Below are 27970 nucleotides of genomic sequence, written 5' to 3'. Positions count from 1 at the left end.
AACACACAAGGGCAAGATGTTTATCCATATAGCTTCATTGAATGGTTTATGTGTTTATGTAACCTGGAATAATACTGGAATGTTCACATGATTATCATACCAATCAAACTGTCAATGTTTAATCAACAATATGATATTACTTCATATTTGATAGTTCCTGAACTTCCTCAACATTTCTGATGGTTCATCTCTATTCCAGTCTTGATGAGTGCTTATGGTAACATTGTCAAAATCTGAAATGAAATACATATACATATTTTCATGTTTATAATTGATACATGCATCTTTTCATTTTTAATTACAGCACAAGTATTTTTGTTCTAAATCATTAATAAGAATACTTAAGAAAGATGTTATCAGTGATGAAAAATGAAACAAGAAGATAGAATGACTTTTGGAACATATTTCCTTAAGTTATGAACAGAAATATAATGATAATTAAATAAGTATGTAACGCAGTTAAAGATCATTGTATTTTTTTTTCTCACTTAAAATATATAAATATCATGAATTTTCAAACATTTTTTAGTGTGATCCATCCAATGATTGTTTTTGAGATTCAATTTGTATCTTAAAATGAGATGTATTTACCAGATTTTCTTAAGTTGTGTTGTGTTGTCTCCGGTTTATCGTGTTCTATCATTGGTTTGGTTTTCACAGAACCCCAGTGCATGGACTGAAAATAATCAATCAACACTATTTTACAATTCATCAAATGCCCAATTCACTGACAACTAAATTTTAATGTAACATATTACAAAAATTTCTAACAGAAGATAAGAAACAAACCAAAAATTGTGTCTCGAAAAAAACATGTTCAGAGGTCCCTGTATTAGATATCAAAAGCCAAATAACACCAATAATAAAAATATATGTTGGATCTCATTTCTTATATATTCTATCATCTATAGCCCATAAGATTGCTGAACGTGCAAGACATTCAAGTTTCATTAACAGACCTAAATTCAGCACACAAAAAAACACAAGCCAATTTCAAGGTAACAAGTAATTTACACTTGAAATGGCACTTTTGCATGGATATTTATTAAGTGTAGTACTAAATCTCAATATTAATGAGAAAACAAAACAATAACAATTTCATTTGAACTAAAAACACAGAAGAAATTATGTAGCTTCCTAAATGCATAATACGGACAAAAACATTTATCCAATATAAATAAATATGAGGCAAATGATACCAAAGATGAAACATTAAATTAATGAAATGGGTAATCACCCTTCTAGCATTTATAAAGGCAACAGTAGTATACCGCTGTTCAAAACTCATAAATCCATGGACAAAAAACAAAATCGGGGTAACAAACCAAAACTGAGGGAAATGCATTAAATATAAGAGGAGAACAACGACACAGCACTAAAATGTAACACACACAGAAACGGACCAAGCATCAGACTGTCATGTTTTGGAAAAATTTCTATATATATTTTAACCCTGTATGTGTATCTTTCAGAGAGAATTTGTCAAGCATTTTCATGGATTTTTAAACTTATAATATGTTAGTTACTGTTACTGTAAATTAATTGAGAATAAAACAAGAATGTGTACACAGTACACTGATGCCCTCATATCCTTTTCTATGTTCAGTGGACCGTGAAATTGGGGTATAAACTCTAATTTGGCATTAAAATTAAGTTTAAAGTTGATTGGATTTCAACTTCATCAAAAAGTACCTTGACCAAAAACTTTAACCTGAAGTGGGACAGAGGGACGAACAACGAACGGACGCATAGACCAGAAAACATAATGACCATCTACTATCGTAGGTGGGGCATAAAAAATCAAGTTTGAATTTACAATTTTAACTTTAAAACTAGATTAATAATTATGTTATGCAGGAAAATAAGTATTTATATAATAAACAAAAGTTTTAACATATGAATACATCACACCCACATGCACACTTCAGCCAAATTAAACAGCAATTTGATGAACAAAAGTAGCTTGCAGGGCTTTCTAGTATGCAATCTAGGTACTTGTGCAACAACTTTAACTAAACATTAATGACCAATCTTCATTTGAATAATGTAAAAAACTGGAAGATACGGACTACTAAAGCAACAACTAAAACAAGTGAAACTGCGAGCTACTGCTCACTGATGATACCCCTGCCGAAAGTGGATAATATTAATTGTGTAAAAATATCCAAGTGTTCGGTAAACAGGAAGTTGTCAGGTGATGAATCTGAAAACGCATCACACGGTATAGCTGACTTATATTAACCCTTAAACCAAATTTCAGAAATCCTTGTATTGTAGTTCCTGAGAAAAATGTGACGAAAAATTTTCAACCTGGCTATCATGTGTAAAATCAAACAAGTGTTCGGTAAACAAGAAGTTGTTGAGTGATGAATCTGAAAACGCAACATACGGTATAGCTGACTTATATCAAGCCTGAAACCAAATTTCAGAAATCCTGGTAGTGTAGTTCCTGAGAAAAATGTGACGAAAAATATTCATGAGACGGACGGACTGACAGACTGATGGACTGATGGACTGACGGACTGACGGAAGGACAGACAGAGGTAAAACAGTATACCCCCCTTTTTTTCAAAGTGGGGGTATAATTAATCAAACTTCAAAAACATCTTTTTCAAACAACAAACTACCTTAAATATTATTTGATATAGGACTGTAAGGCAACAGACTGAAAAACAAAATGCCCCTTTACTACTGTAAGTAGGACATAAAACTTACAGTGTGTACAGAATCCCGTAATGAACACCACTGGCTGAATGACATAGAGATTCCGCCATTCTTCCATTGGTCATAACGTTTTCTTTTCTCCTCGTCACATAATACATCCTTTGCTTGCTGTAATAGTCTAAACTGTTTATCTGAAAACAGTATCATGTGTATACTTATCACAGCATGAAGCTTTAATTAGCAAATGAGCTTTATATCTATGAAGTTAAAAAGGTTTACATTTTGAAAAGCAGATCACATCAACATTTCTATTTTCAGAAAATCTGATTCTTCTTATTAAACTGACCTAAAAAAAATAGGTTTTTATTTTACCTAGTTATCTTAGGTCAAAACTTGTAAACTATAAATTGAACATGACTCTTATCAAAGTTCAGCTTTTTTCAATTCCAAAGAACAATGTAAATAGGCACAACATGAAAAGTCATCATTATTGATTATCCTCTTTTCTACACACCATTTTCTTGCAAATAATGTCAATCAAGAAAAAAAAGTATGAATCACTACAAAATAAATGAGCTTGTATAAATTCATCTAGGCAAATAATGAGATAATGATTGCTTGTGTTATCAAAGATTTCTAATCATTGGTAAAAAATGCATAAAGCTAATATTCAAATAGGGAATTTAATGGACAGAAAACACCCTGAAATATTAAGGTTTTCCAATCACAGCTTGCCATAATAAGGTTTGCTAACATGACAAAGCATGACAAAAATGTGCTGATATATCTTGATCTCTATATATTTTATTTTAATGATCTTTACCTTTAGATTCATCTCCAGGATGTTTATCAGGGTGACAACTCAGAACCCTGGCTTTATATTCTGTTGTTATCTGTACAGTCTACAAGGGAGAACACAAATTGTATAAGAAGAATAAATGATAATAATAATAATTACATTAAAGGAGTACATGTAGGTTCAATAAGGCCCTAGAATGACCCCCTTTTTAACCTTAAATTTCAAAATAGGATTTATTGACCAATATCACAATGAACATCGAAAATCGGATCGTAACTGAACCATGATTTGGTACAGGTAAGTTTAAATCTAGTTTTATAGCTAGGTAAACCTCCCACTTTTATCATAGTTGTTAATATTTCTAAATATCAACTAAATTTAGAGTTACCTAAACTGACATACTCATTGTTTCATTGGCAATCATACCACATCTTCCTATATCTATATACGATAGCCTTTTAAATTACATAACTTGAAAGAACTTTTCCATATGCATTTTTAGGCATTTCAATGTGTCCAAATTGGATTGGGTGGTAGATCAATTTGTGTATTTATAATCATCATATTCATTCTGCCTATTTACATTGTAAAACCATTTTAATCAAACCATATTTTATATAAGCAAAAAATATTGCAAGAAAAAGAAGGCACATATTCCTTTGAGTGAATTAATTATGCAAATTGCACAATAGTACAAGGATTTCAATACAAATACTTTATATAATTATAAAGGACTTTAGTCTATAGTCTTTACTAAAGTGAAAGTAGATATTGGAAAATAAATTGCATCAGTTTCTAACTTGTAAGTTGTAAAAACAATCAATGAATTACGTTAGAATGCTCGTTACAGCCAAGGATTTTATAGAAATCCTCTTCTTCGTCAGGTTCATAGTTAAATATGGCCTCCATTTAAAGTTACAACTGAGTAGGGAAACTCTCCTTCATAAAATGAGCATGATGATTATTTATAATTAGAAACAGGAAGTTGCGTCGAAGGACTGCGCAGAGCTATCCAAGGAAAATGGCGGACCAACCCCTAAAAAACGAACCACCTGTCAAACGTCAAAAACTCAATGAAGAGGGTATTGATGATTCAGGTATACATGTAATAAAACAAAGCATCAATTGATGTATTGAAAATGTGTTATATATAAGCGGGATGGTACTTATTTACTATTGAAATCTACGAAATCCCGAAACTTACCTCCCTTATTTTGATGATTCATTCCTATTATTAGATTTTTACTTTTTTCAGACAAAGAAAACATTTTTTATCCATGGAAGGTGTTAAGCCAACAATGTAACTTCACATTAAAATATTCACTGAAGCTGTTTGTTACACCTGTCAGAAAATGAAAACAAAGTTGCAAATTATTTATAAATAGATCAAAGGGCTGTAATCCAGTTTGTTTTTATAGAATAAGGGGGATAACTCTATAACAGTTTGCTACTTTCACTTTGTGTTCAATTGATTATAAAACAACCAACAATGAGCATTATAGTTCTGGAGACCTTTTGACCCTTTTATATGTTTTATATATATTGTATCATTTATGCCTTGGTTCAGTGGGCAAAACAATGTGTTGGGTTTAAGCAGTTTTAAATGTGTTTAACTTCACCAACCCCTTTCTTGCCTACATTGTACATGTATCTATTAGAAAAACAGAGGATATGTACATGCATTGCAAAAAAAACCAATATATATTGATAGTAGAATGTTCACTAACGTGAACAAGGAAATAAAGAACTGCACCTAATTTGGAACAACATCAACTATAAAGATGTTTTGCTTATCCAAATGAAAAAAGAGGGCTGAGGTAGATAAAAAATATGCAAACATTATTGAGGTAGATAAAAAATATGCAAACAATATAACATTATAGAAGGACTATTAATAAGTCACTTTAAGTTATTTGACTATAAATAATGAAATTTACAGTTTATGTCATTTGACCCTATTTGAAAAATTCAAATGTGTATAGGCTTAAAAATAATTTCTTTAATAAACTCCTGGCTTTGATTCACCATGGAGATTGCGATCAGTTCCATGTACTGGTCTTTGAGGGCTGATATATAATTCAACCTGTGTCATATTATTAAATGTAAACCTTTGGAAGTAATTTCCATCCCTTTAGTATTATTGTGTTGTTCAGTTGTGTCAATATTACATTCAATACATTGTCCATTTGATCTACATGTACATTTGTACATGTGCTTTTTTACGTTTCTTGTTACTGTAATCAAAATTTTGAGTTGTATTTAAATATTTTCAGAACAACAAGGATGTTCTAATATTAATATACCAAAAGATAATGAAGCTGGGAGTACTGAGGTAAGCTACATGTAATACATGATGTTGAAAAGGATATCATATATTATAAAAATGAGGAGATGTGGTACATGTACATGTATATGCAAAATTGCCAATGAGACAACCATCCACCTTTAGGGTTAAGATAAAGTAGTAAAAAGCAATTCCAGGGCACTATTCAGCCTTCAACAATGAGACAAACCCATACTGTTCAGTCAGCTCAGGAAAAGCCCCAACATGAAAAATATGGATCAATTCAAACGAGAAAACTAAAGGCCTTATTGATAACAAAACAATTGAACAATAAGCAAATAAGACAGACATGAAACCAACTGCTACCAACAACAACATTGTACTACAGGTTTCTGATATGGGACCTGCACATCAAGAATGTGTTGCCAGTCGGGTTTCAATATGTTTGCAACCCTTGCCCTAACCTGAAACAGTAGTGTTGCAGCACAAAATAAGAACAAATTGTAAAAATCAGTTGCACTAGGTTTAACAATGTTAACTCAAAAGATTGATACAAGGCACAAAAAAAACCAACATGAAACTATGGACACAAATTAAAAAACACCAAAGAAAGTGTACCCACAGCTATTGAAAGCTAATTGAAAGCCAATTACAACTGATAAAGCAATTATTTTCTCCCAGACCAAAAATTCAATCATTACACATCTAACAGATTTAGTGTAAAAGGTCAATAATAATACTTTATTCCGAAAGCAATACAGCTTATAGGATACATATTATACCTACACAATTTTACACCAATACAAGAATTTTACAAGAGATATATAATATATATAAATATGAGCGAAGAATAATATACATTTAATACTTGTATAAAGTGAGAACAAATAGTTTTGGAAACACATGTTCTTATGCAATGTCAAAATCTAAGTTGACGGGATGTAGTATCATGAGTCCACATAACTGTACATGTTGAGCAATGTATATTTAGTTATGGTTTAATTTTCAAAAACAAAATCCGTTAGTACAATTAAAAACAATATTTAAAGATTTTACCATTGTTAAATTAATCATCTTAAAGAATAGCTTAATTCAAAGGATCAAGAAATAATTTATGTGGATTTTATCTAAGTTTGTGGGCTAAAAAAATTATATAAACATCATTACTGTAAAATTTAGGATGTGATAAGAAATCCCCGACTTAATTTACCAGTTATACATGAATGTCTCATTGAAATTAAAATGATAACACAGACAAAGAAATGGTGAACATACAAATGTATTGTGAATACATAAAAATGAGCCAATAGAACATCACCATGGAGAAATTGAAAAATCAATTGGGATTCTTTCATGAAAAATCATTCTTTTTATGCCCCACCTACGATACCACCTACGATAGTAGAGGGGCATTATGTTTTCTGGTCTGTTCATTCGTCCGTCCGTTCGTCCCGCTTTAGGTTAAAGTTTTTGGTCAAGGTAGTTTTTGATGAAGCTGAGGTCCAATCAACTTGAAACTTAGTACACTTGCAGTGATATTGTTGGCTTTTTTCAAAACTACCTCTACCCTTTTTTATTGGGAAAATATACGTCATTTTTATCAAATTGGGAAATTTATAATGAAAGATGAATTTGACTGGAACTTCAATTTCCAGACCTCCTTTTGAGAGGTAAATCCTCATTTGAAATAAGACCCCTTATTGTCAGTGATGATACATAAATAGACCCTCAAATCTGCACATATCATGACATATAGTCATTTTAGGCATGAATATGGTTTAAATGAGTGTTTTTATACGACCGCAAAAATTTTAATTTTTCGTCGTATATTGCTATTACGTTGGCGTCGTCGTCGTCCGAATACTTTTACTTTTCGCACTCTAACTTTAGTATAAGTAAATAGAAATCTATGAAATTTTAACACAAGGTTTATGACCACAAAAGGAAGGTTGGGATTGGTTTTGGGAGTTTTGATCCCAACATTTTAAAAATTGAATAATTGGGGTTATTTGATATGCCGAATCTAACTGTGTATGTAGATTCCTAATTTTTGGTCCCGTTTTCAAATTGGTCTACATTAAGGTCCAAAGGGTCCAAAATTAAACTTAGTTTGATTTTAACAAAAATTAAATCCTTGGGGTTCTTTCATATGCTGAATCTAAAAATGTACTTAGATTTTTTATTATTGGCCCAGTTTTCAAGTTGGTCCAAATCGGGGTCCAAATTAAACTTTGTTTGATTTCATCAAACATTGATTAATTGGGGTTCTGTTACAAAATGTATATGCCAAATCTAACTGTGTATGTAGATTCTTAATTTTTGGTCCTGTTTTCAAATTGGTCTACATTAAAGTCCAAAGGGTCCAAAATTAAACTAAGTTTGATTTTAACAAAAATTGAATTCTTGGGGTTCTTTGACATGCTGAATCTAAACATGTACTTAGATTTTTGATTATGAGCCCAGTTTTAAAGTTGGTCCAAATCAGGATCCAAAATTATTATATTAAGTATTGTGCAATAGCAAGAAATTTTCAATTGCACAGTATTGCGCAATAGCAAGAAATCTTCAATTAGCAAGTATTTTCAATTGCACAGTATTGCACAATATTGTGCAATAGCAAGAAATTTTCAAAAATTGGAGTTATCTTTCTTTAATTTTAGTACAGAGTTTCCCATGTGTAACATCTTGAAAAAAAACTCTTATCACTATCCTTATTAAATTATTTAAAGAAAGGTCTTTTGGGTAAATTTAACAGTAAAATTAAATAGTTTTTGATTATTTCAAGCAAAAATATCATCAAGGTAACAATAAGAACTATGACCTTTTCTAAGTGTAAACAGCCAACTACATGCATACATGTTAGAAAGCTGAGATACAATGTACATGCCTTTGTGTAAATATTATGAAATGTTATAATTCAAAGTTCCTCATCATGTATCGTACATGTTTGTTTGCAGCAAGTTCATGAGACACAAACAGACAACTCTGACAATTGTAGCGAGATCAGTAATCTGTCAGGACTATCTGAAGAAGCATGGAAACCTACATCAGGTTGGTTTAGGCTTTTACATTTATTTACCTTTAATTTAATCCCAGTTAATTGACTCTTCAGATCTTCAGAAAGTTACAGCAAGGAACCATACACTCTTCCTCCATGAACCATTAGATTTGACATCTTTTTCAGAGCTGGTAGGGCTACATATTAAAACATTCTGCATAGCTTAACAGATTCTCCTTTAATATATTTAATTCATTGGTCTAAATGTTAGACTGAAACAAATTTTAGAACAACTGAATGCTGAGTTAGCATTTTATTTATAAATCTGTTTTAACTGTAACGAGAAACTAACAAAACTTCATGGATACCATCATTTTGATCTTGTGGGAGTTATAACTATGTTAACTTTGTATCAGAGATTGTCACTTTATTTATCAACCCTTATGTAAAATAACATCAGTGAATCAATTCTTTAAATATACAGTGACATTCTTTTATCTTATTTTGTCATTTGTGTCTGTACAATGTTTTTTTTTATATTTATAACTTTATATTGAGAACATGATTAGTACTTTGATGTGTACAACTACAAGGATTTTTTTGTTATTTCATCACATTGCACATTTTCATTCTTTAAAACGCTAAAACTATGTATCTATTTTTAATTAAAAAACAGGTGCTATGACATGGATTCACAAACAGATAATGAATGGAGTAAACCCTCGCCCAATACTAAATGGGCTGATACCGGATGATACATTAATCCCCAATGACATTGATGATTTTACTTTATGGAAGATAGTCATTAATATAATGTCAGAGCCACCTCCAAGAAAGAAACTCAGCCATATTAACACACTGCAAGATGTCATACAACTCCTTCAGAACTGTAAAAATATAATGGTACTTACTGGAGCTGGAGTAAGTCTCAAAACATCAACTTATTTTAGAACATTTAAATATAATCATGATAATGGTTTTAACTAGAGCTTTAAAATCTGACTGTACAATGTAGCTTGGGTGTTCTCTTAAAACATATAATTCTTCAGAAGTTAATTGGAACTGTCAACTGAACTATTATGGTGCTTATAAGTATGTTTCAATCTATTATACTTTAAAAGTCAACATTTTTGTTATACCAATACCCAAGTACACATGCTTAAAAATGATCTTAAAGTCAAAGATAAATTATGTGTAAACATAAATAGAAATGAAGCTTATAATGGACACCTTTTAAATTCATCTGAACCAAAAACAATTGCTCAGGATAGTTACAGTAGAATGGATTGAGTGTGTAGTTAAAGGTAATATCTTTGGTTAGCTTGCTTGCTAGCTGAACTTTAAGTGATTATTATGTTAGGTAAACTACCCTCCGTTAAGAGTAGGCTAGTCCAACAGATAACTTATCTATCTGTCATTAGGACTAAACTACTTCAAGAGGGAGGTAGTGTATATAACATACTTATGACTTCATGGTTCAGCTAACAAGCAAGCTAACCAAAGATTATACCTTAACCTACATACTCAATGCATTCTGCTGTAAATATATTGTGCTTTTCTTTTTCACCGGTATGTTTAAAACTTATATTTAAGATGTCCGATATAATTGTAACACAATAGTGTGTGAAAATTTATTTTCTTCTCCTACATTTTGTCCTAGATTGATTAATATTTTTGGTTGAGCTGTACATGTATACTTTGTGTAGAATTGTTTGTCAAGTTAAAATTGTTATAAAGGGTAATATTCTGATCATTTATAGGTATCTGTATCCTGTGGGATCCCAGATTTCCGATCCCGAGATGGAATCTATGCTCGTCTAGCTGTAGACTTTCCAGATTTACCAGATCCACAAGCCATGTTTGATATCAACTACTTCCGTAATGATCCTAGACCTTTCTTCAAATTTGCAAAGGTAAAGTTGAATTTCTTCTCAAAGATGATTCACAAATTAGTTATTACATGACAGTTGAGAAAAATTATTGAGCTGGAAATGAAGTACAAATATAAAGAGACTGAGACACTCAATTGTGTCATCTCAATGAAGTTAGGGGGATAAATTGGAGCACTGTGTCTACATTTATGCCATGTATCCAATAAAATTGAGTGATCCACACATTTTTCTAATCCTTTTTTGAATCTTTTTAGACTTTGTAATACAATGCAATCAATGTAATAGTTGCATCAAGAGCATTAGTCAGTGGAAATGAAAAAATCATGTAAATTGTAGTTTATCATATAATAGCAGTTGAAAAGTTATGCATTGAATGTGGTGAACTCCCATGAACAACAATTTTTCCTAAACCATTACAGTGATATTGTTTGCCTTAAATTACTGGAGAATACAGACTTTTTCCCCTGGAGAAGAATCCAAATTTGAAAAAAAAATGGCTTAAAATTATTCCCAAAAAGACAACTTTTTTCCCAAACAGTGCAGTCTAAGTACCAACTTAGTAATTAAGCATGGATTCAAACTGAAAAACACTCATTTAAACATTTGTCATGCCTAAAATGACTATATATGCAAATTTGAGGTTCTATTTTTGTATCATCAGTGACAGTAAGGGGTCTTATTTCAAATGATGGTTTACCTCTTGAAAGGAGTCTGCAAATTCAAGTTCCAGTCAAATTCATGGTTTATTATAAATTTTCCCAATTGATAAAAATGACGCATAATTTCCCAATAAAAAAGGGTAGAGGTAGTTTTGAAAAAAGCCAACAATATCATGGATTTTTCTAGCATTCCACAGGGTCCGGTTTTCGGACCCATTCCCAACAGCAAAAACCCTACATTTTTCCCAATTTTGGGAGTAAAATTCCCAAATGATCACGAAATTTATTTTCATCTTTATTGTTCATGACGGAGATGTTTATTTTATTCAACAGCTAGCTTTATGTCAAAAATCGTCAACAAGTAATGTGTAAATCCAAGTTGAAACATATTGAATGACAAACAACATTTGACAAACAATGGCTGCCATAAATAAACAGGAAGTGTGGGAAAATACTAAAACCAGATCAAATCCGGAAACGAACAAGTATATAATTCCGGGTTTGTCAATCAAATACAGTTAATAAAAAATGAAAAGAACCAAACATGTGACAGCTATCATAGCAACACTAAAATTGAAAAGTAAAAGATATATATAAAAGAAAATAGAAACAGGATATATTTTATACAGAACTCAAAATATTTTAGTTCACAAATTTTCATGTCAAAATAAAAAAAAATAACAATCCTTTAAAAAGTTAGAACTCATTATTTTGATACTCAAATAAACTTTAATGCCATGTTGTCTTATTTAAAAACAAATTTAATGAACTAAACACACTAAAACTAACATCTGGTATATTGGTTGTTTTTCCCAATTTCATTGAAAACTGCGCTAAAAAATTCCCAAAACTGGCCAGGGTCCTTTTTCCCAAAATACCCAGATAAACCCCTGAAATTTATATCACTGCATTAATACTGACCACAAGTATTAAGTACAAATGAGAAGAAAGTTACTTTAAGGATCTACTTAGGTGAGGTTAGGTAAAAATTAAGAAATTAAAATTGATACTTTAAGCTGGTAGAGCATCAATTAAGGATAAAGATAAGCTAGAAATATTGATAGGTCATGGACCTCCTTTTTGAGATATTTGAGTTTTAAAATATGGTGGGAAAAGGCTGACTCAGACTTTTACCTTATATTTGCATTGGTATTATTTGGGTCTCAATACAAAAGAAAAGAAAATCAAGAATCTTCTTAAATTTTGGTTAATGACCTTTCATGAGCTATTAAGTCTTATATGAAAAAATAAATTGGTGTTATGGGGCAAAATATTTTACATTGTATTGTATGGAAAAACACCAAGGAGTCCGAAAATTTGATACAAATTCCAAAACCTCACCAAAGTACATCCTTAAAACTCTTCAAATAAATCAAAACTTGTTGTATTCTCAATTTTGATGCATTTGTATACCTAATGTTTTATTATACCCCACGCAACGAAGTTGCGAAGGGTATGATGTTTTTGACCCGTCCGTCCGTCCGTCCGTCCGTCCGTCAGTCCTGTTTCTTGTCATCGCAACTCCTCTCAAACCACACAACAGAATTTCACGAAACCTTTTCAGATAATAAGGACATACTATGTAGTTGTGCATATGGACGGGAAATTGCGATTCAATTTTTTTTCTAGGAGTTACGCCCCTTTGAACTTATTTACTTTAATGTACTACTGCAACAGTTTGTCATCGCAACTCCTCTCAAACCACACAACAGAATTTCACGAAACCTTTTCAGATAATAAGGACATACTATGTAGTTGTGCATATCAACGGGAAATTGCGATTCAATTTTTTTTCTAGGAGTTACGCCCCTTTGAACTTATTTACTTTAATGTACTACTGCAACAGTTTGTCATCGCAACTTCTCTCAAACCACACAACAGAATTTCACGAAATCTTTTTATATGAAAAGGACATATTATGTAGTTGTGCATATCGACGGGAAATTACGATTCAATTTTATTCTAGGAGTTACGCCCCTTTGAACTTATTTGCTTCAATGTACTACTGCAACAGTTTGTCATCGCAACTCCTCTGAAACTACACAACAGAATTTCATGAAACTTTTCAGATAATAAGGACATACTATGTAGTTGTGCATATCGACGGGAAATGATGATTCAATTTTATTTCTAGGAGTTACGCCCCTTTGAACTTATTTGCTTCAAAGTACTTCTGCAACAGTTTGTCATCTCAACTCCTCTGAAAACACACAATAGAATTTCATGAAATTTTGTAGATAATAAGGACATACTATGTAGATGTGTATATTAACAGGAAATTATTATTCAATAATTTTTCTAATACAATTTTTTTTCTTATACTTATTTAATTTCTCCAATGACAATGTGGGGACGTGGGGTATGTGAGCATGCTCACTAAGGTTCTTTTTTTTTTTATTGCAGGAAATTTATCCGGGGCAGTTTGAACCATCACGTTCACACAAGTTTATAAATACAATAGAGAAACATGGTAAATTATTGAGAAACTACACACAGAATATTGACACACTGGAACAAGTTGCTGGTATAACTAAAGTTATTCAATGTCATGGTAGGTTATATCATGTTATTATTTGTATGCATCTGCTGTAACGGAGGGGGCATTAAGTTTCTCCCTTGTCTGACTGTAAGAACCTAGACATATTCCTCATTTGTTTTTTTTAATGATAGATATCAGTTGAAAAAGCACAACCAATTTTTTCATCACTGAAGGAAGTTTATATTGTGAAATGAGCATTGTTAGTTGGAATTCGAAAACTATAATTTTTCTTCCTTTTATCAAGTTTCTATCAGTCAAACATGAACTTGATATTGTGAAATGAAAATTGTTTGTTGGAAATCAGTTACTATAAAACTTGTTCCTTTTTGTGTACTTTTACTGCAAACAGCAATTTTTTATTTACGCTGAGACATTTGTTACTTGATCTTGACTTAAGTTTAATGCTTCAGTGCCAGACAGTGGTCAGATTAAGTATGTGCAATCATAGAGAAATAATATTTGTTTATCATAAGTACACATTTGTTTAAAAGGTGCATACAACAGCAATCCTGAATACTAGCTGAGAAATAGGAGCATTTTTATCTCTTCTTAATCATTAAAACAAAGTTTTATATATTCCAGGTTCTTTTGCTACAGCCACTTGTATGTCATGTAAACACAAAGTTAGTGCAGAAATTGTTAGAGAAGATATATTCAATCAGGTGGGTAGATTTGAAAAATAATACTAAATAAGACAGTTACAGACAAACTTACTGTTTTCTGCTCTTTAGTTGGGTTGTTGTCTCTTGAAAGCATTCCCCATTTGTAATTTTATCAATTAGTTTCTTCAATCAAGGTTAAACACAATTACCTAGATTTCTTTGCTAAATGTTAATGAGACATCAAATGTCTCAGTGGGAATACTTGAGCAAACAATTTTACAAATTAAAAATGTTTTTATATACATAATTTTTAATAACCATTTAAACAAGGGCACATTACTTTTGAACACATTTTTAAAGAGAAACAAAAGAGAAAATATGTTATCATACCTAAAATTCAAGTGAGAAAAACATTTCTGAGCAAGATTAAGGACAAGGTACGATAAGACCCATTTTGGCCCTCCTATTTTCTCATTTTTATACGACCGCAAAAATTGAAAATTTTTTGGTCGTATATTGGTATGATGTGGACGTCATCGTCTGCGTCGTCTGAATACTTTTAGTTTTTCATTCTAACTTTAGTAAATGTGAATAGAAATCTATGAAATTTTAACACAAGGTTTATTACCACAAAAGGAAGGTTGGGATTGATTTTGGGAGTTTTAGTCCCAACATTTTAGAATAAGGGGCCAAAAAGGGCCCAAATAAGCATTTTCTTGGTTTTCGCACTATAACTTTAGTTTAGGTAAATAGTTATCTATGAAATTTTGACACAAGGTTTATGACCAGAAAAGGAAGGTTGGGATTGATTTTGGGAGTTTTGGTTTCAACAGTTTAGGAATTAGGGGCCAAAAAAGGGCCCAAATAAGCATTATTCTTGGTTTTCGCACAATAACTTTAGTATAAGTAAATAGAAATCAATGAAATTTAAACACAAGGTTTATGACCACAAAAGGAAGGTTGGGATTGCTTTTGGGAGTTGAGGTCCGAACAGTTTAGGAAGTAGGGGCCAAAAAGGGGCCAAAATAAGCATTTTTCTTGGTTTTCGCACCATTACTTTAGTATAAGTAAATAGAAATCTATGAAATTTAAACACAAGGTTTATGACCATAAAAGGAAGGTTGGGATTGATTTTGGAAGGTTTGGTCCCAACAGTTTAGGAATAAGGGGCCCAAAGGGTCCAAAATTAAACTTTGTTTGATTTCATTAAAAATTGAATAATTGGGGTTCCTTGATATGCCCATTCTAACTGTGTATGTAGATTCTGAATTTTGGTCCCGTTTTCAGATTGGTCTACATTAAGGTCCAAAGGGTCCAAAATTAAACTTAGTTTGATTTTAACAAAAATTGAATCCTGGGGGTACTTTGATATGCTGAATCTAAAAATGTACTTAGATTTTTATACGACCGCAAAATTTGAAAAATTTTTCGTCGTATATTGCTATCACGTTGGTGTCGTCGTCGTCGTCGTCCGAATACTTTTAGTTTTCGCACTCTAACTTTAGTAAAAGTGAATAGAAATCTATGAAATTTTAACACAAGGTTTATGACCACAAAAGGAAGGATGGGATTGATTTTGGGAGTTTTGGTCCCAACATTTTAGGAATTAGGGGCCAAAAAGGGCCCAAATAAGCATTATTCTTGGTTTTCGCACAATAACTTTAGTTTAGGTAAATAGAAATCAATGAAATTTAAACACAATGTTTATGACCACAAAAGGAAGGTTGGTATTGATTTTGGGAGTTTAGGTCCCAACAGTTTAGGAATTAGGGGCCAAAAAGGGACCCAAATAAGCATTTTTCTTGGTTTTCGCACCATAACTTTAGTATAAGTAAATAGAAATCTATGAAATTTAAACACAAGGTTTATGACCATAAAAGGAAGGTTGGTATAGATTTTGGGAGTTTTGGTCCCAACAGTTTAGGAATAAAGAGCCCAAAGGGTCCAAAATTAAACTTTGTTTGATTTCATCAAAAATTGAATAATTGGGGTTCTTTGATATGCCGAATCTAACTGTGTATGTAGATTCTTAATTTTTGGTCCCGTTTTCAAATTGGTCTACATTAAGGTACAAAGGGTCCAAAATTAAACTTAGTTTGATTTTAACAAAAATTGAATACTTGGGGTTCTTTGATATGCTGAATCTAAAAATGTACTTAGATTTTTTATTATTGGCCCAGTTTTCAAGTTGGTCCAAATCGGGGTCCAAAATTAAACTTTGTTTGATTTCATCAAAAATTGAATAATTGAGGTTCTTTGATATGCCAAATCTAACTGTGTATGTAGATTCTAAATTTTTGGTCCCGTTTTAAAATTGGTCTTCATTAAAGTCCAAAGGGTCCAAAATTAAACTAAGTTTGATTTTAACAAAAATTGAATTCTTGGGCCTCTTTGATATGCTGAATCTAAACATATACTTAGATTTTTTATTATGGGCCCAGTTTTCAAGTTGGTCCAAATCAGGATCCAAAATTATTATATTAAGTATTGTTCAATAGCAAGAAATTTTCAATTGCACAGTATTCAGCAATAGCAAGAAATCTTCAATTGCACAGTATTGTGCAATAGCAAGAAATCTTCAATTGCACAGTATTGTGCAATAGCAAATATTTTCAATTGCACAGTATTGCACAATAGCAAGAAATATCTAATTGCACAATATTGTGCAATAGCAAGAAATTCCAATTGGATTTGAATTGGAGTTATCTTTCTTTGTCCAGAATAGTAGTTGAATCAACTTAAATCATTGTTTTATACAATATACAATGTATATTCACTTTTACTACCAACTGATAGATTAAAACAATCTTTACTATTCAGTGATAACAAGCACTTTTTTTACATTTTAATATTTTATGATGTATTGAAATGAGTAGTTATTGTTGCAAACTTCATTAGAAATTTGAATTGAGATCAGTTTTGAAATAAGGGAAAGGGGGATGTGAAAAAAAAATTGGGGGGTCAATTTTTTTTATTTCAGATTTCATAAATAAAAAGAAAATTTCTTCAAACATTTTTTTGAGAGGATTAATATTCAACAGCATAGTGAATTGCTCAAAGACAAAAATTTTTTTTTAAGTTCATTAGACCACATTCATTCTGTGTCAGAAAGCTATGCTGTGTCAACTATTTAATCACAATCCAAATTTAGAGCTGAATCCAGCTTGAATGTTGTGTCCATACTTGCCCCATCCATTCAGGGTTCAACCTCTGCGGTCGTATAAAGCTGCGCCCTGCGGAGCATCTGGTTGATTATTGGCCCAGTTTTCAAGTTGGTCCAAATCGGGGTCCAAAATTAAACTTTGTTTGATTTCATCAAAAATTGAATAATTGGGGTTCTTTGATATGCCAAATCTAACTGTGTATGTAGATTCTTAATTTTTGGTCCCGTTTTAAAATTGGTCTACTTTAAAGTCCAAAGGGTCCAAAATTAAACTAAGTTTGATTTTAACAAAAATTGAATTCTTGGGCTTTTTTGATATGCTGAATCTAAACATGTACTTAGATTTTTATACGACCGCAAAATTTGAAAAATTTTTCGTCGTATATTGCTATCACGTTGGCGTCGGCGTCGTCGTCGTCGTCGTCATCGTCGTCGTCGTCCGGCGTCCGAATACTTTTAGTTTTCGCACTCTAACTTTAGTAAAAGTGAATGGAAATCTATGAAATTTTAACACAAGGTTTATGACCACAAAAGGAAGGTTGGTATTGATTTTGGGAGTTTTGGTCCCAACATTTTAGGAATTAGGGGCCAAAAAGGGCCCAAATAAGCATTTTCTTGGTTTTCGCACTATAACTTTAGTTTAAGTTAATAGAAATCTATGAAATTTTGACACAAGGTTTATGACCACAAAAGAACGGTTGGGATTGATTTTGGGAGTTTAGGTTTCAACAGTTTAGGAATTAGGGGCCAAAAAAGGGCCCAAATAAGCATTATTCTTGGTTTTCGCACAATAACTTTAGTTTAAGTAAATAGAAATCAATGAAATTTAAACACAAAGTTAATGACTACAAAAGGAAGGTTGGTATTGATTTTGGGAGTTTAGGTCCCAACAGTTTAGGAATTAGGGGCCAAAAAGGGACCCAAATAAGCATTTTTCTTGGTTTTCGCACCATAACGTTAGTATAAGTAAATAGAAATCTATGAAATTTAAACACAAGGTTTATGACCATAAAAGGAAGGTTGGTATTGATTTTGGGAGTTTTGGTCCCAACAGAATAAGGGGCCCAAAGGGTCCAAAATTAAACTTTGTTTGATTTCATCAAAATTGAATAATTGGGGTTCTTTGATATGCCGAATCTAACTGTCATGACTGTGTATGTAGATTCTTAACTTTTGGTCCCGTTTTCAAATTGGTCTACATTAAGGTCCAAAGGGTCCAAAATTAAACTTAGTTTTATTTTGACAAAAAATGAATCAGTTAGGTTCTTTTATATGCTGAATCTAAAAATGTACTTAGATTCTTGATTATTGGCCCAGTTTTCAAGTTGGTCCAAATCGGGGTCCAAAATTAAACTTTGTTTGATTTCATCAAAAATTGAATAAATGGGGTTCTTTGATATACCAAATCTAACTGTGTATGTAGATTCTTCATTTTTGGTCCTGTTTTCAAATTGGTCTACACTAAAGTCCAAAGGGTCCAAAATTAAACTTAGTCTGATTTCAACAAAAGTTGAAATCTTGGGGTTCTTTGATATGCTGAATCCAAAAATGTACTTAGATTTTTTATTATGGGCCCAGTTTTCAAGTTGGTCCAAATCAGGATCTAAAATTATTATATTAAGTATTGTGCAATAGCAAGTCTTTTCAATTGCACAGTATTGCGCAATGGCAAGAAATATCTAATTGCACAATATTGTGAAATAGCAAATTTTTTTTTAATTAGAGTTATCTTTCTTTGTCCAGAATAGTAAGCAAGAAATATCTAATTGCAAAATATTGTGCAATAGCAAGATTTTTTTTTAATTGGAGTTATCTTTCTTTGTCCAGAATCAACTTAAATCTTTGTTATATACAATATACAATGTATATTCACTTTTTACTACCAACTGATAAATTATAATAAATAACATTCAGTGATAACAAGCAGTTTTTTTTTACATCTTAATATTTTATGATGTATTTAAATGAGTAGTTATTGTTGCAAACTCCATTAGAAATTTTAATTGAGATTAGTTTTGGAATAAGGGAAAGGGGGATGTGATTAAAAAAATTGGGTTCAATTTTTCTCATTTGAAATTTCATAAATAAAAAAGAAAATTTCTTCAAACATTTTTATGCCCCACCTACGATAGTAGAGGGGCATTATGTTTTCTGGTCTGTGCGTCCGTCCGTTCGTCCGTCCGTTCGTCCATCCGTCTGTCCCGCTTCAGGTTAAAGTTTTTGGTCAAGGTAGTTTTTGATGAAGTTTAAGTCCAATCGACTTCAAACTTAGTACAAATGTCCCCTATGATATGATCTTTCTAATTTTAATGCCAAATTAGAGTTTTTACCCCAATTTCACGGTCCACTGAACATGGAAAATGATAGTGCGAGTGGGGCATTCGTGTACTGAGGACACATTCTTGTTTTGAGAGGATTAATATTCAACAGCATAGTGAATTGCTCTAAGAGAAAACAAAAATTTTAAGTTCATTAGAACACATTCATTCTGTGTCAGAAACCTATGCTGTGTCAACTATTTAATCACAATCCAAATTTAGAGCTGAATCCAGCTTGAATGTTGTGTCCATACTTGCCCCAACCGTTCAGGGTTCAACCTCTGCGGTCGTATAAAGCTACGCCCTGCGGAGCATCTGGTTGATAATTGGCCTAGTTTTCAAGTTGGTCCAAATCAGGATCCAAAATTATTATATTAAGTATTGTGCAATAGCAAGAAGCAAGAAATCTTCAATTGCACAGTATTGCACCATAGCAAGAAATCTTCAATTGCACAGTATTGTGCAATAGCAAATATTTTCAATTGCATAGTATTGTGCAATAGCAAGAAATATCTAATTGCACAATATTGTGCAATAACAAGAAATTTTCATATTTTCAATTGGAGTTATCTTTCTTTATCCAGAATAGTAGTTGAATCAACTTAAATCATTGCTTTATACAATATACAATGTATATTCACTTTTACTACCAACTGATAAATTAAAACAATCTTTACCATTCAGTGATAATAAGCATTTTTTTCACATTTAAATATGTATTTAAATGAGTAGTTATTGTTGCAAACTCCATTAGAAATTTGAATTGAGATCAGTTTTGGAATAAGGGAAAGGGGATGTGAAAAAAAAATTGGGGGGGGGGGGGGTTCAATTTTTTTTCCATTTCAGATTTCATAAATAAAAAGAAAATTTCTTCAAACATTTTTTTGAGAGGATTAATATTCAACAGCATAGTGAATTGCTCAAAGGCAAAAAAAAATTTTAAGTTCATTAGACCACATTCATTATGTGTCAGAAACCTATGCTGTGTCAACTTTTTAATCACAATCCAAATTTAGAGCTAAATCCAGCTTGAATGTTGTGTCCATACTTGCCCCAACCGTTCAGGGTTCAACCTCTGCTGTCGTATAAAGCTGCACCATGCAGAGCATCTGGTTCAAAATTTGTTTTGGAAAGCTAATTATTACATTCAAACATTCCCTTAGGTTTGAATTTTGTTTGTATGAACTTAAAAACTAAACTTTAATTTCAAAAAATGGGTGAGGTGAGGGGGGTAAAAGGGCATCAAAAACGCCAAAAAGAAAGAAAAATTATGATTTTTGACCATTGTTTCTTAAAATTTAATAGTGTGCGCCTATGTGACCCAGAGAAAATTATGGTGATTTAGACAGCAAAAAACAGTTCTCATAATATTGGAATAAAAAAATCCTGGGTCACTTTGGCACAGGCATTTAAAAACTAAAAATTAAATTGTACTGAAAACCTTCAAAGTGAATAATAATTACAATATTTCAATAATAACAGAAAGTATACCCCCCCCCCCCCCCCACCTCACCCAGTTGCAAAACTTAGGGGTTTAGAAGTATATCCAAACAAAACTTCAAACATCAGGGAATGTTTTAACATAAAAAGTAGCTTTCCAAAACATGGATGAAAATAGGGGGGGGGGCAAAAACCAGCCTTATCGTACATGTGTACCTTGTCCTTTGATAGCAAAAAACTATGCCCCAAGAATTTAACATTTATTCTGTATTATTTCTATTGTTTAGGTTATACCCAAATGTCCAGTGTGCCCTCCAGACAGTCCAACATCAATAATGAAACCAGACATAGTGTTTTTTGGTGAAAGTTTGTCTGATGAGTTCCACAAACAAATGACCGAAGATAAAGACAAATGTGATCTACTTATTGTGATTGGATCATCTCTCAAAGTGAGACCAGTGGCACTTATACCAAGTAAGTTATTTTCATCTCTCAAAGTGAGACCAGTGACACTTTTACCAAGTAAGTTGTTGTGTCATCTCTCAAAATGAGACCAGTGGCACTTATACCAAGTTAGTTGTTGTGTCATCTCTCAAAGTTAGACCAGTGGCACTTATACCAAGTTAGTTGTTGTGTCATCTCTCAAAGTTAGACCAGTGGCACTTATACCAAGTTAGTTGTTGTGTCATCTCTCAAAGTGAGACCAGTGGCACTTATACCAAGTTAGTTGTTGTGTCATCTCTCAAAGTGAAACTAGTGGCACTTATACCAAGTAAGCTGCTGTGTCATCTCTTAAAGTGAGATCAGTGGCACTTATACCTAGTAAGTTGTTTGTCATCTCAAAGTTAGACCGGTGGCACTTATACCAAGTAAGTTGTTGTGTCATCTCTCAAAGTGAGATCAGTGCCACTTATACCAAGTAAGTTGTTGTGTCATCTCTCAAAGTGAGACCAGTGGCACTTATACCAAGTAAGTTATTTTCATCTCTCAAAGTGAGACCAGTGGCACTTATACCAAGTAAGTTGTTGTGTCATCTCTCAAAGTGAGACCAGTGGCACTTATACCAAGTAAGTATTTGTCATCTCTCAAAGTGAGACCAGTGGCACTTATACCAAGTAAGTTATTGTGTCATCTCTCGAACCAAGACCAGTGGCACTTATACCAAGTAAGTTGTTGTGTCATCTCTAAAAGTGAGAAAAGGGAGTTATGTTTATGAAGATATACTTTGATGTATGAAATATAAGGTCTCAAACTCTCCTGCTTTTTATACGGCCGCAAAAATTGAAAATATTTTGGTCGTATATTGGTATGATGTTGGCGTCGTCGTCTGCGTTGTCGTCGTCGTTGTCGTCGTCCGAATACTTTTAGTTTTCGCACTCTAACTTTAGTAAAAGTGAATAGAAATCTATGAAATTTTAACACAAAGTTTATGACCACAAAAGGAAGGTTGGGATTGATTTTGGGAGTTTTGGTCCCAATATTTTAGGAATTAGGGGCCAAAAAGGACCCAAATAAGCATTTTCTTGGTTTTCGCACTATAACTTTAGTTCAAGTAAATAGAAATCTATGAAATTTTAACACAAGGTTTATGACCACAAAAGGCAGCTTGGGATTGATTTTGGGATGTTTGGTTCCAACAGTTTAGGAATTACTGGCCAAAAAAGGGCGCAAATAAGCATTATTCTTGGTTTTCCCACAATAACTTTAGTATAAGTAAATAGAAATCAATGAAATGTAAACACAAGGTTTATGACCACAAAAGGAAGGTTGGGATTGATTTTGGGAGTTGAGGTCCGAACAGTTTAGGAATTAGGGGCCAAAAAGGCGCCCAAATAAGCATTATTCTTGGTTTTTGCACCATAACTTTAGTATAAGTAAATAGAAATCTATGAAATTTAAACACAAGGTTTATGACCATAAAAGGAAGGTTGGGTTTGATTTTGGGAGTTTTGGTCCAAACAGTTTAGGAATAAGGGGCCCAAAGGGTCCAAAATTGAACTTTGTTTGATTTTAACAAAAAATGAATTCTTGGGCTTTTTTGATATGCTGAATCTAAACATGTACTTAGATTTTTGATTATGGACCCAGTTTTCAAGTTGGTTCAAATCAGGATCCTAAATTATTATATTAAGTATTGTGCAATTGCAAGAAATTTTCAATTGCACAGTATTCAGCAATAACAAGAAATCTTCAATTGCACAGTATTGTGCAATAGCAAGAAATTTTCAATTGCACAGTATTGCGCAATAGCAAGAAATATCTAATTGCACAATATTGTGCAATAGCAAGAAATTTTCAATTGGAGTTATCTTTCTTTACAGAATAGTAGTTGAATCAACTTAAATCATTGTTTTATACAATATACAATGTATATTCACTTTTACTACCAACCAATCTTTACCATTCAGTGATAACAAGCACTTTATTTTAATATTTTATGATGTATTTAAGAGTAGTTATTGTTGCAAAGTCCATTAGAAATTTGAATGGATATCAGTTTTGGAAAAAGGGAAAGGGGGATGTGAAAAAAAAAGGGGGGGTAAAATTTTTCTCATTTCAGATTTCATAAATAAAAAGAAAATTTCTTCAAACGTTTTTTTGAGAGGATTAATAAACAACAGCATAGTGAATTGCTCAAAGGCAAAAAAAAAATGTTAAGTTCATTAGACCACATTCATTCTGTGTCAGAAACCTATGCTGTGTCAACTATTTAATTTTAGATTTTAAATAAGTTTGAAGAAGAAATCTTTAATTGATTTGTAAAATCTTGACATTTGTTTTGTGTAAAAAACCCGTATAATGTCAAAAATTTGATCACAATCCAAATTCAGAGCTGTATCACGCTTGAATGTTTTGTCCATACTTGCCCCAACAGTTCAGGGTTCGACCTCTGCGGTCGTATAAAGCTGCGCCCTGCGGAGCACCTGGTTTAATTTCAAGCAGTAGACGTAATAAAAGATGCAAAACAAAACATACAACAAAAATCAGTACACAAGAAAAACACTGAATTGCTCTATACAAACAGTACAATAGATGACAAAAACCAATTAAATTAATTAAGAATGAACAAATACTGCTCAGAGTTTATGAGTTCAGAAAGCGTAACCGGCTGATATGAAATAACATTATACAGTTGTAGTATAGACGTTTTTTATATATCAATACCTGTTGCATTATTACTTTACAGAATAATGAAAATAATTCTATGTATTTCAGATTCATTGCCTGAAGATGTACCTCAGATTCTCATTAACAGAGAACCTCTAAAACATTTAAACTTTGATGTTGAATTACTTGGTGATTGCGATGCTATTGTGGAGGAACTGTGTAAACATTTAAATTGGGACAACAAATCACGATCACCGTTACTTCATGAAATATCAAAATGTGAACTAAAAACACCAACATCTTCAGACCTTGATGAGAGTGGGAGTGACAATGATGTCAAGGGTCAGGGGTCACTTCAAAATAAAAGTGCAGAGAGTAAATCAGATGACAGTAGCTGTGATCACAAGACAGACAAAGAAGTGTCTAACTTACAGCATGTCAAAGTTTGTGATGAGATAGATGAAAATAACAGTGTTAAAAATAACAAAAAGCCACACATTCCGGTCAGTGTTGTGTTGGACAATAGTGAAAGCTGTACTGTTATAAATAAATCAGATTCTAGTCCAGTTATTACTTCACAAAAAACTGATGAAACAGATGGTCTAACTATTGATGGAAATACGTCTCTAGAGACCAGTTCTATAATAACTGAATCAGAGACTCAAGACAGATCTGTAGCAGATGAAAATAGAAGTAAGACCACTTCTGAAAATTCTAAACTAGATAGCAAAGACAGTTGTTTGTCGGGTGAATCAAAGAATAATTCAGCATTAGCAGTGGATAACAACAAGAATGGTTTACTGTTGTCTGATGATCCCAAAGAGGAGGATGATGATGACGATGAAGACTTTGAGATAACTAACATGTGGAAATCAGGTCATCATGGAAGTCTTGCTAAAAGATTAGAAGGTATTTATTTACCTAAAATGGCTAAAATGATCAAATTATGCATCCATAAAATTATTCCTCAATTGAGATGGATTTTTTTTCACTTTACATACTGATTGATTGGGAATTGTCAATAAACACACTTACTGGATACTGAATTTTTCAACAATTAAAAAAAATTAATGCTAAAGCTTTCATTTTTGGCATAACTGTATGAAAATTAAAAAGATTTTGTATTTTATATTTTTATGTCCCACCTATGATAGTAGAGGGGCATTATGTTTTCTGGTCTGTATGTCGATTCGTCCATCCGTTTGTTTGTCTGTTTTGTCTGTTCGTCCCGCTTCAGGTTATAGTTTTTGGTCAAGGTAGTTTTTGATGAAGTTGAAGTCCAATCAACTTGAAACTTTGTACACATGTTCCTTATGATATGATCTTTCTAATTTTAGTGCCAAATTAGAGTTTTTACCCCAATTTCACGGTCCACTGAACATAGAAAATGATAGTGCGAGTGGGGCATCCGTGTACTAGGGACACATTCTTGTTTAATTTTCTAAAAAATAGAAAAATAAAATCACTGTATAAAAAAATCAATAAGCAACTAGTCAAGAAATTTTAAGTGTTAAATGCAAAATCAACTCACAAATCCAGTAGTCATCCTGATTTGATGACTGTTCTCAGATTCAAGGATGTTATTGTATTTCTCAACAAATTCTTCTTATTTTTTCAGGTAAACAGTACTTATTTCTTCCTCCTAGTAGATATGTATTTTCTGGAGCAGAGGTGTATTCTGATTTGGAGGATGATTCTGACTCTGATATATCATCATTGTCTTCTTCATCAGATGATGAATCACAGAACAGTATTAATGATGATGAAAAGAACGATTCCAACACTCTCCCCTCTGTAAATGATGTAAAGGAAGATTCTGAATCACACCTTGTCAATGGTGAGGAAAGGAAAGATTCAAGCACTCTCCCTTGTACAAATGGTGAAAAGAAAGATTGTGAATTACAACTAGTCAATGGTGATGAAAGGAATGATTCCAAAATTCTCCCTTCTGTAAATGGTGAAAAGGAAGATTCAAAATCACATCTAGTCAATGGTGAGGGCTCAATAAACAATGAAACAAAAGACATCAACAACCCCGTGAATAGTGTTTTCCGTGATCAGACAAATTTATCTTGTAAAGCAAATCTAAACATCTCAAATGGAATGTTAAAATATGACTCTCAACACAAGACAAAACCATTGCAAAAATTATGTAATGGGATGCATCAAAGTTATGATGAATTAGAGGAACCTGAAAGACAAGTTCAATCAGCTGACAAACACAGTGATCCATTACCTCAGTCTGACAATATATAACATGGTGTATGATCATTTCACAGAATAATGGCATTGTACTATAATCATTGTTTTCTACAGTTTATTGTTTAAAAATTATTTTTTCATTTCCTGCTCTTGTTGTTTTATCTTTGTCATATTAACAAAACTGCAACAATGGCAATCACTGTGTGATGATAATCATTTTCCATTATAATTCATCTACCGGTAGATTAAGTTTATATTTGTTGGTACACATTTTCATGGATATTTTCCTGGCTCCATGATTTCATTGTTACAACAGACTTTAAAGGTTTGCTTTTGTTGAATTCTCAAATCGTTCACCTTTACCCTAACATCCACAACTATAGTACTCATCAACTACTGTGGATTCATTTATTTTTTTATTTATTTACAAATGTATTATGGGTACCAATTTTTGTAGATTTAGGAAAACTTGCATTTAGGTGATTTCATGGTTTTGCCAAAGTCTACATATAAATCTACCTTAAATAGAAAATTTTAAATTAGTCGAACAGTTAATTTTGTGGTTCACCTGTACCCTCGAAATCCATGGAAAATGGTATCCAACGAATAATGATGAATCTACAGCACTAAATAAAAACGAATCCAAAGTATATGTGGTTTGAGTTGCAATTCTTTTTTCAGCAATTTGCAGCAATTCTTTGAAAGTAAGATTATGAAAAAACTTACTGTCTAGTTTTTGATGAACTTATATATTTTGCATGAAAAAAATATGCTCAAAATTATATTAAAAAAAAAAGAATTTGTCTCATAAAAAAAAAAGTTTTTTGGGACTAAGTAATGTGAAACAGAAAACTTCCAGTTTAAGGCAGTTCTCAGTCTCTAGTTACTTGATCAATTTTCAAAATCTATGCAAAACTGAACATTTTAGGGGAGATAAATCATGTTAAATTTTTGATGACTTTGAAATTGTTCAAATTTCATTATGGGATTGACCAAATAGTGTGGTTCATTGTCTTTAACACTATTCTGCATACAAATGTGGATTGTACTTTTATTTTGGCACATTCCTGTGTAAAATGTGAAAGTTTGAAAACTGCACGATTTTTGTTTTAAAACACAAGTAATCTAGAATACTTTCAACTCCTCAAAGGAAGATAACATTACTTTCAATTCAGAATTCAAATGGTCATTTCGGAGTAACAAGTTTTTCAAAACATAAAAAAAATCTTTTTTCTAAAATCTACCTTAAAGGTTTTTTTTTCTCTTTTCTTTCCTTTTTTAAGTACCTTTGAATAAAAGTAA

General features: G+C 32.1%; 2 protein-coding genes across 2 annotated transcripts; one reads left to right on the top strand and one right to left on the bottom strand.

Moving 5' to 3' along the window:
* Positions 1-6: 6 nt before the first annotated feature.
* Positions 7-4453, bottom strand: LOC143045615 (dnaJ homolog subfamily C member 12-like). The gene is made up of 5 exons (XM_076218234.1): positions 4295-4453; positions 3488-3566; positions 2716-2855; positions 592-676; positions 7-233 (listed from the first exon to the last, which is right to left on the bottom strand). Exons 1-5 carry the CDS (start codon positions 4370-4372, stop codon positions 142-144), a joined length of 474 nt encoding a protein of 157 aa, XP_076074349.1. The 5' UTR covers positions 4373-4453; the 3' UTR covers positions 7-141.
* On the top strand, positions 4418-26808 carry LOC143045614 (NAD-dependent protein deacetylase sirtuin-1-like). The gene is made up of 10 exons (XM_076218233.1): positions 4418-4560; positions 5737-5795; positions 8705-8798; positions 9422-9666; positions 10506-10658; positions 13700-13847; positions 14418-14497; positions 21646-21832; positions 24575-25375; positions 26085-26808. The coding sequence occupies exons 1-10, from the start codon at positions 4485-4487 to the stop codon at positions 26720-26722; spliced, it is 2481 nt and encodes an 826-aa protein (XP_076074348.1). The 5' UTR covers positions 4418-4484; the 3' UTR covers positions 26723-26808.
* The last annotated feature ends 1162 nt before the right edge of the window (positions 26809-27970 follow it).

This window comes from Mytilus galloprovincialis, chromosome 9, assembly GCF_965363235.1.
Source record: "Mytilus galloprovincialis chromosome 9, xbMytGall1.hap1.1, whole genome shotgun sequence".
Classification (NCBI taxonomy): domain Eukaryota; kingdom Metazoa; phylum Mollusca; class Bivalvia; order Mytilida; family Mytilidae; genus Mytilus; species Mytilus galloprovincialis.
Note: the sequence above shows the minus strand (reverse complement) of the source record. Positions and strands in the feature narration are given on the sequence as shown.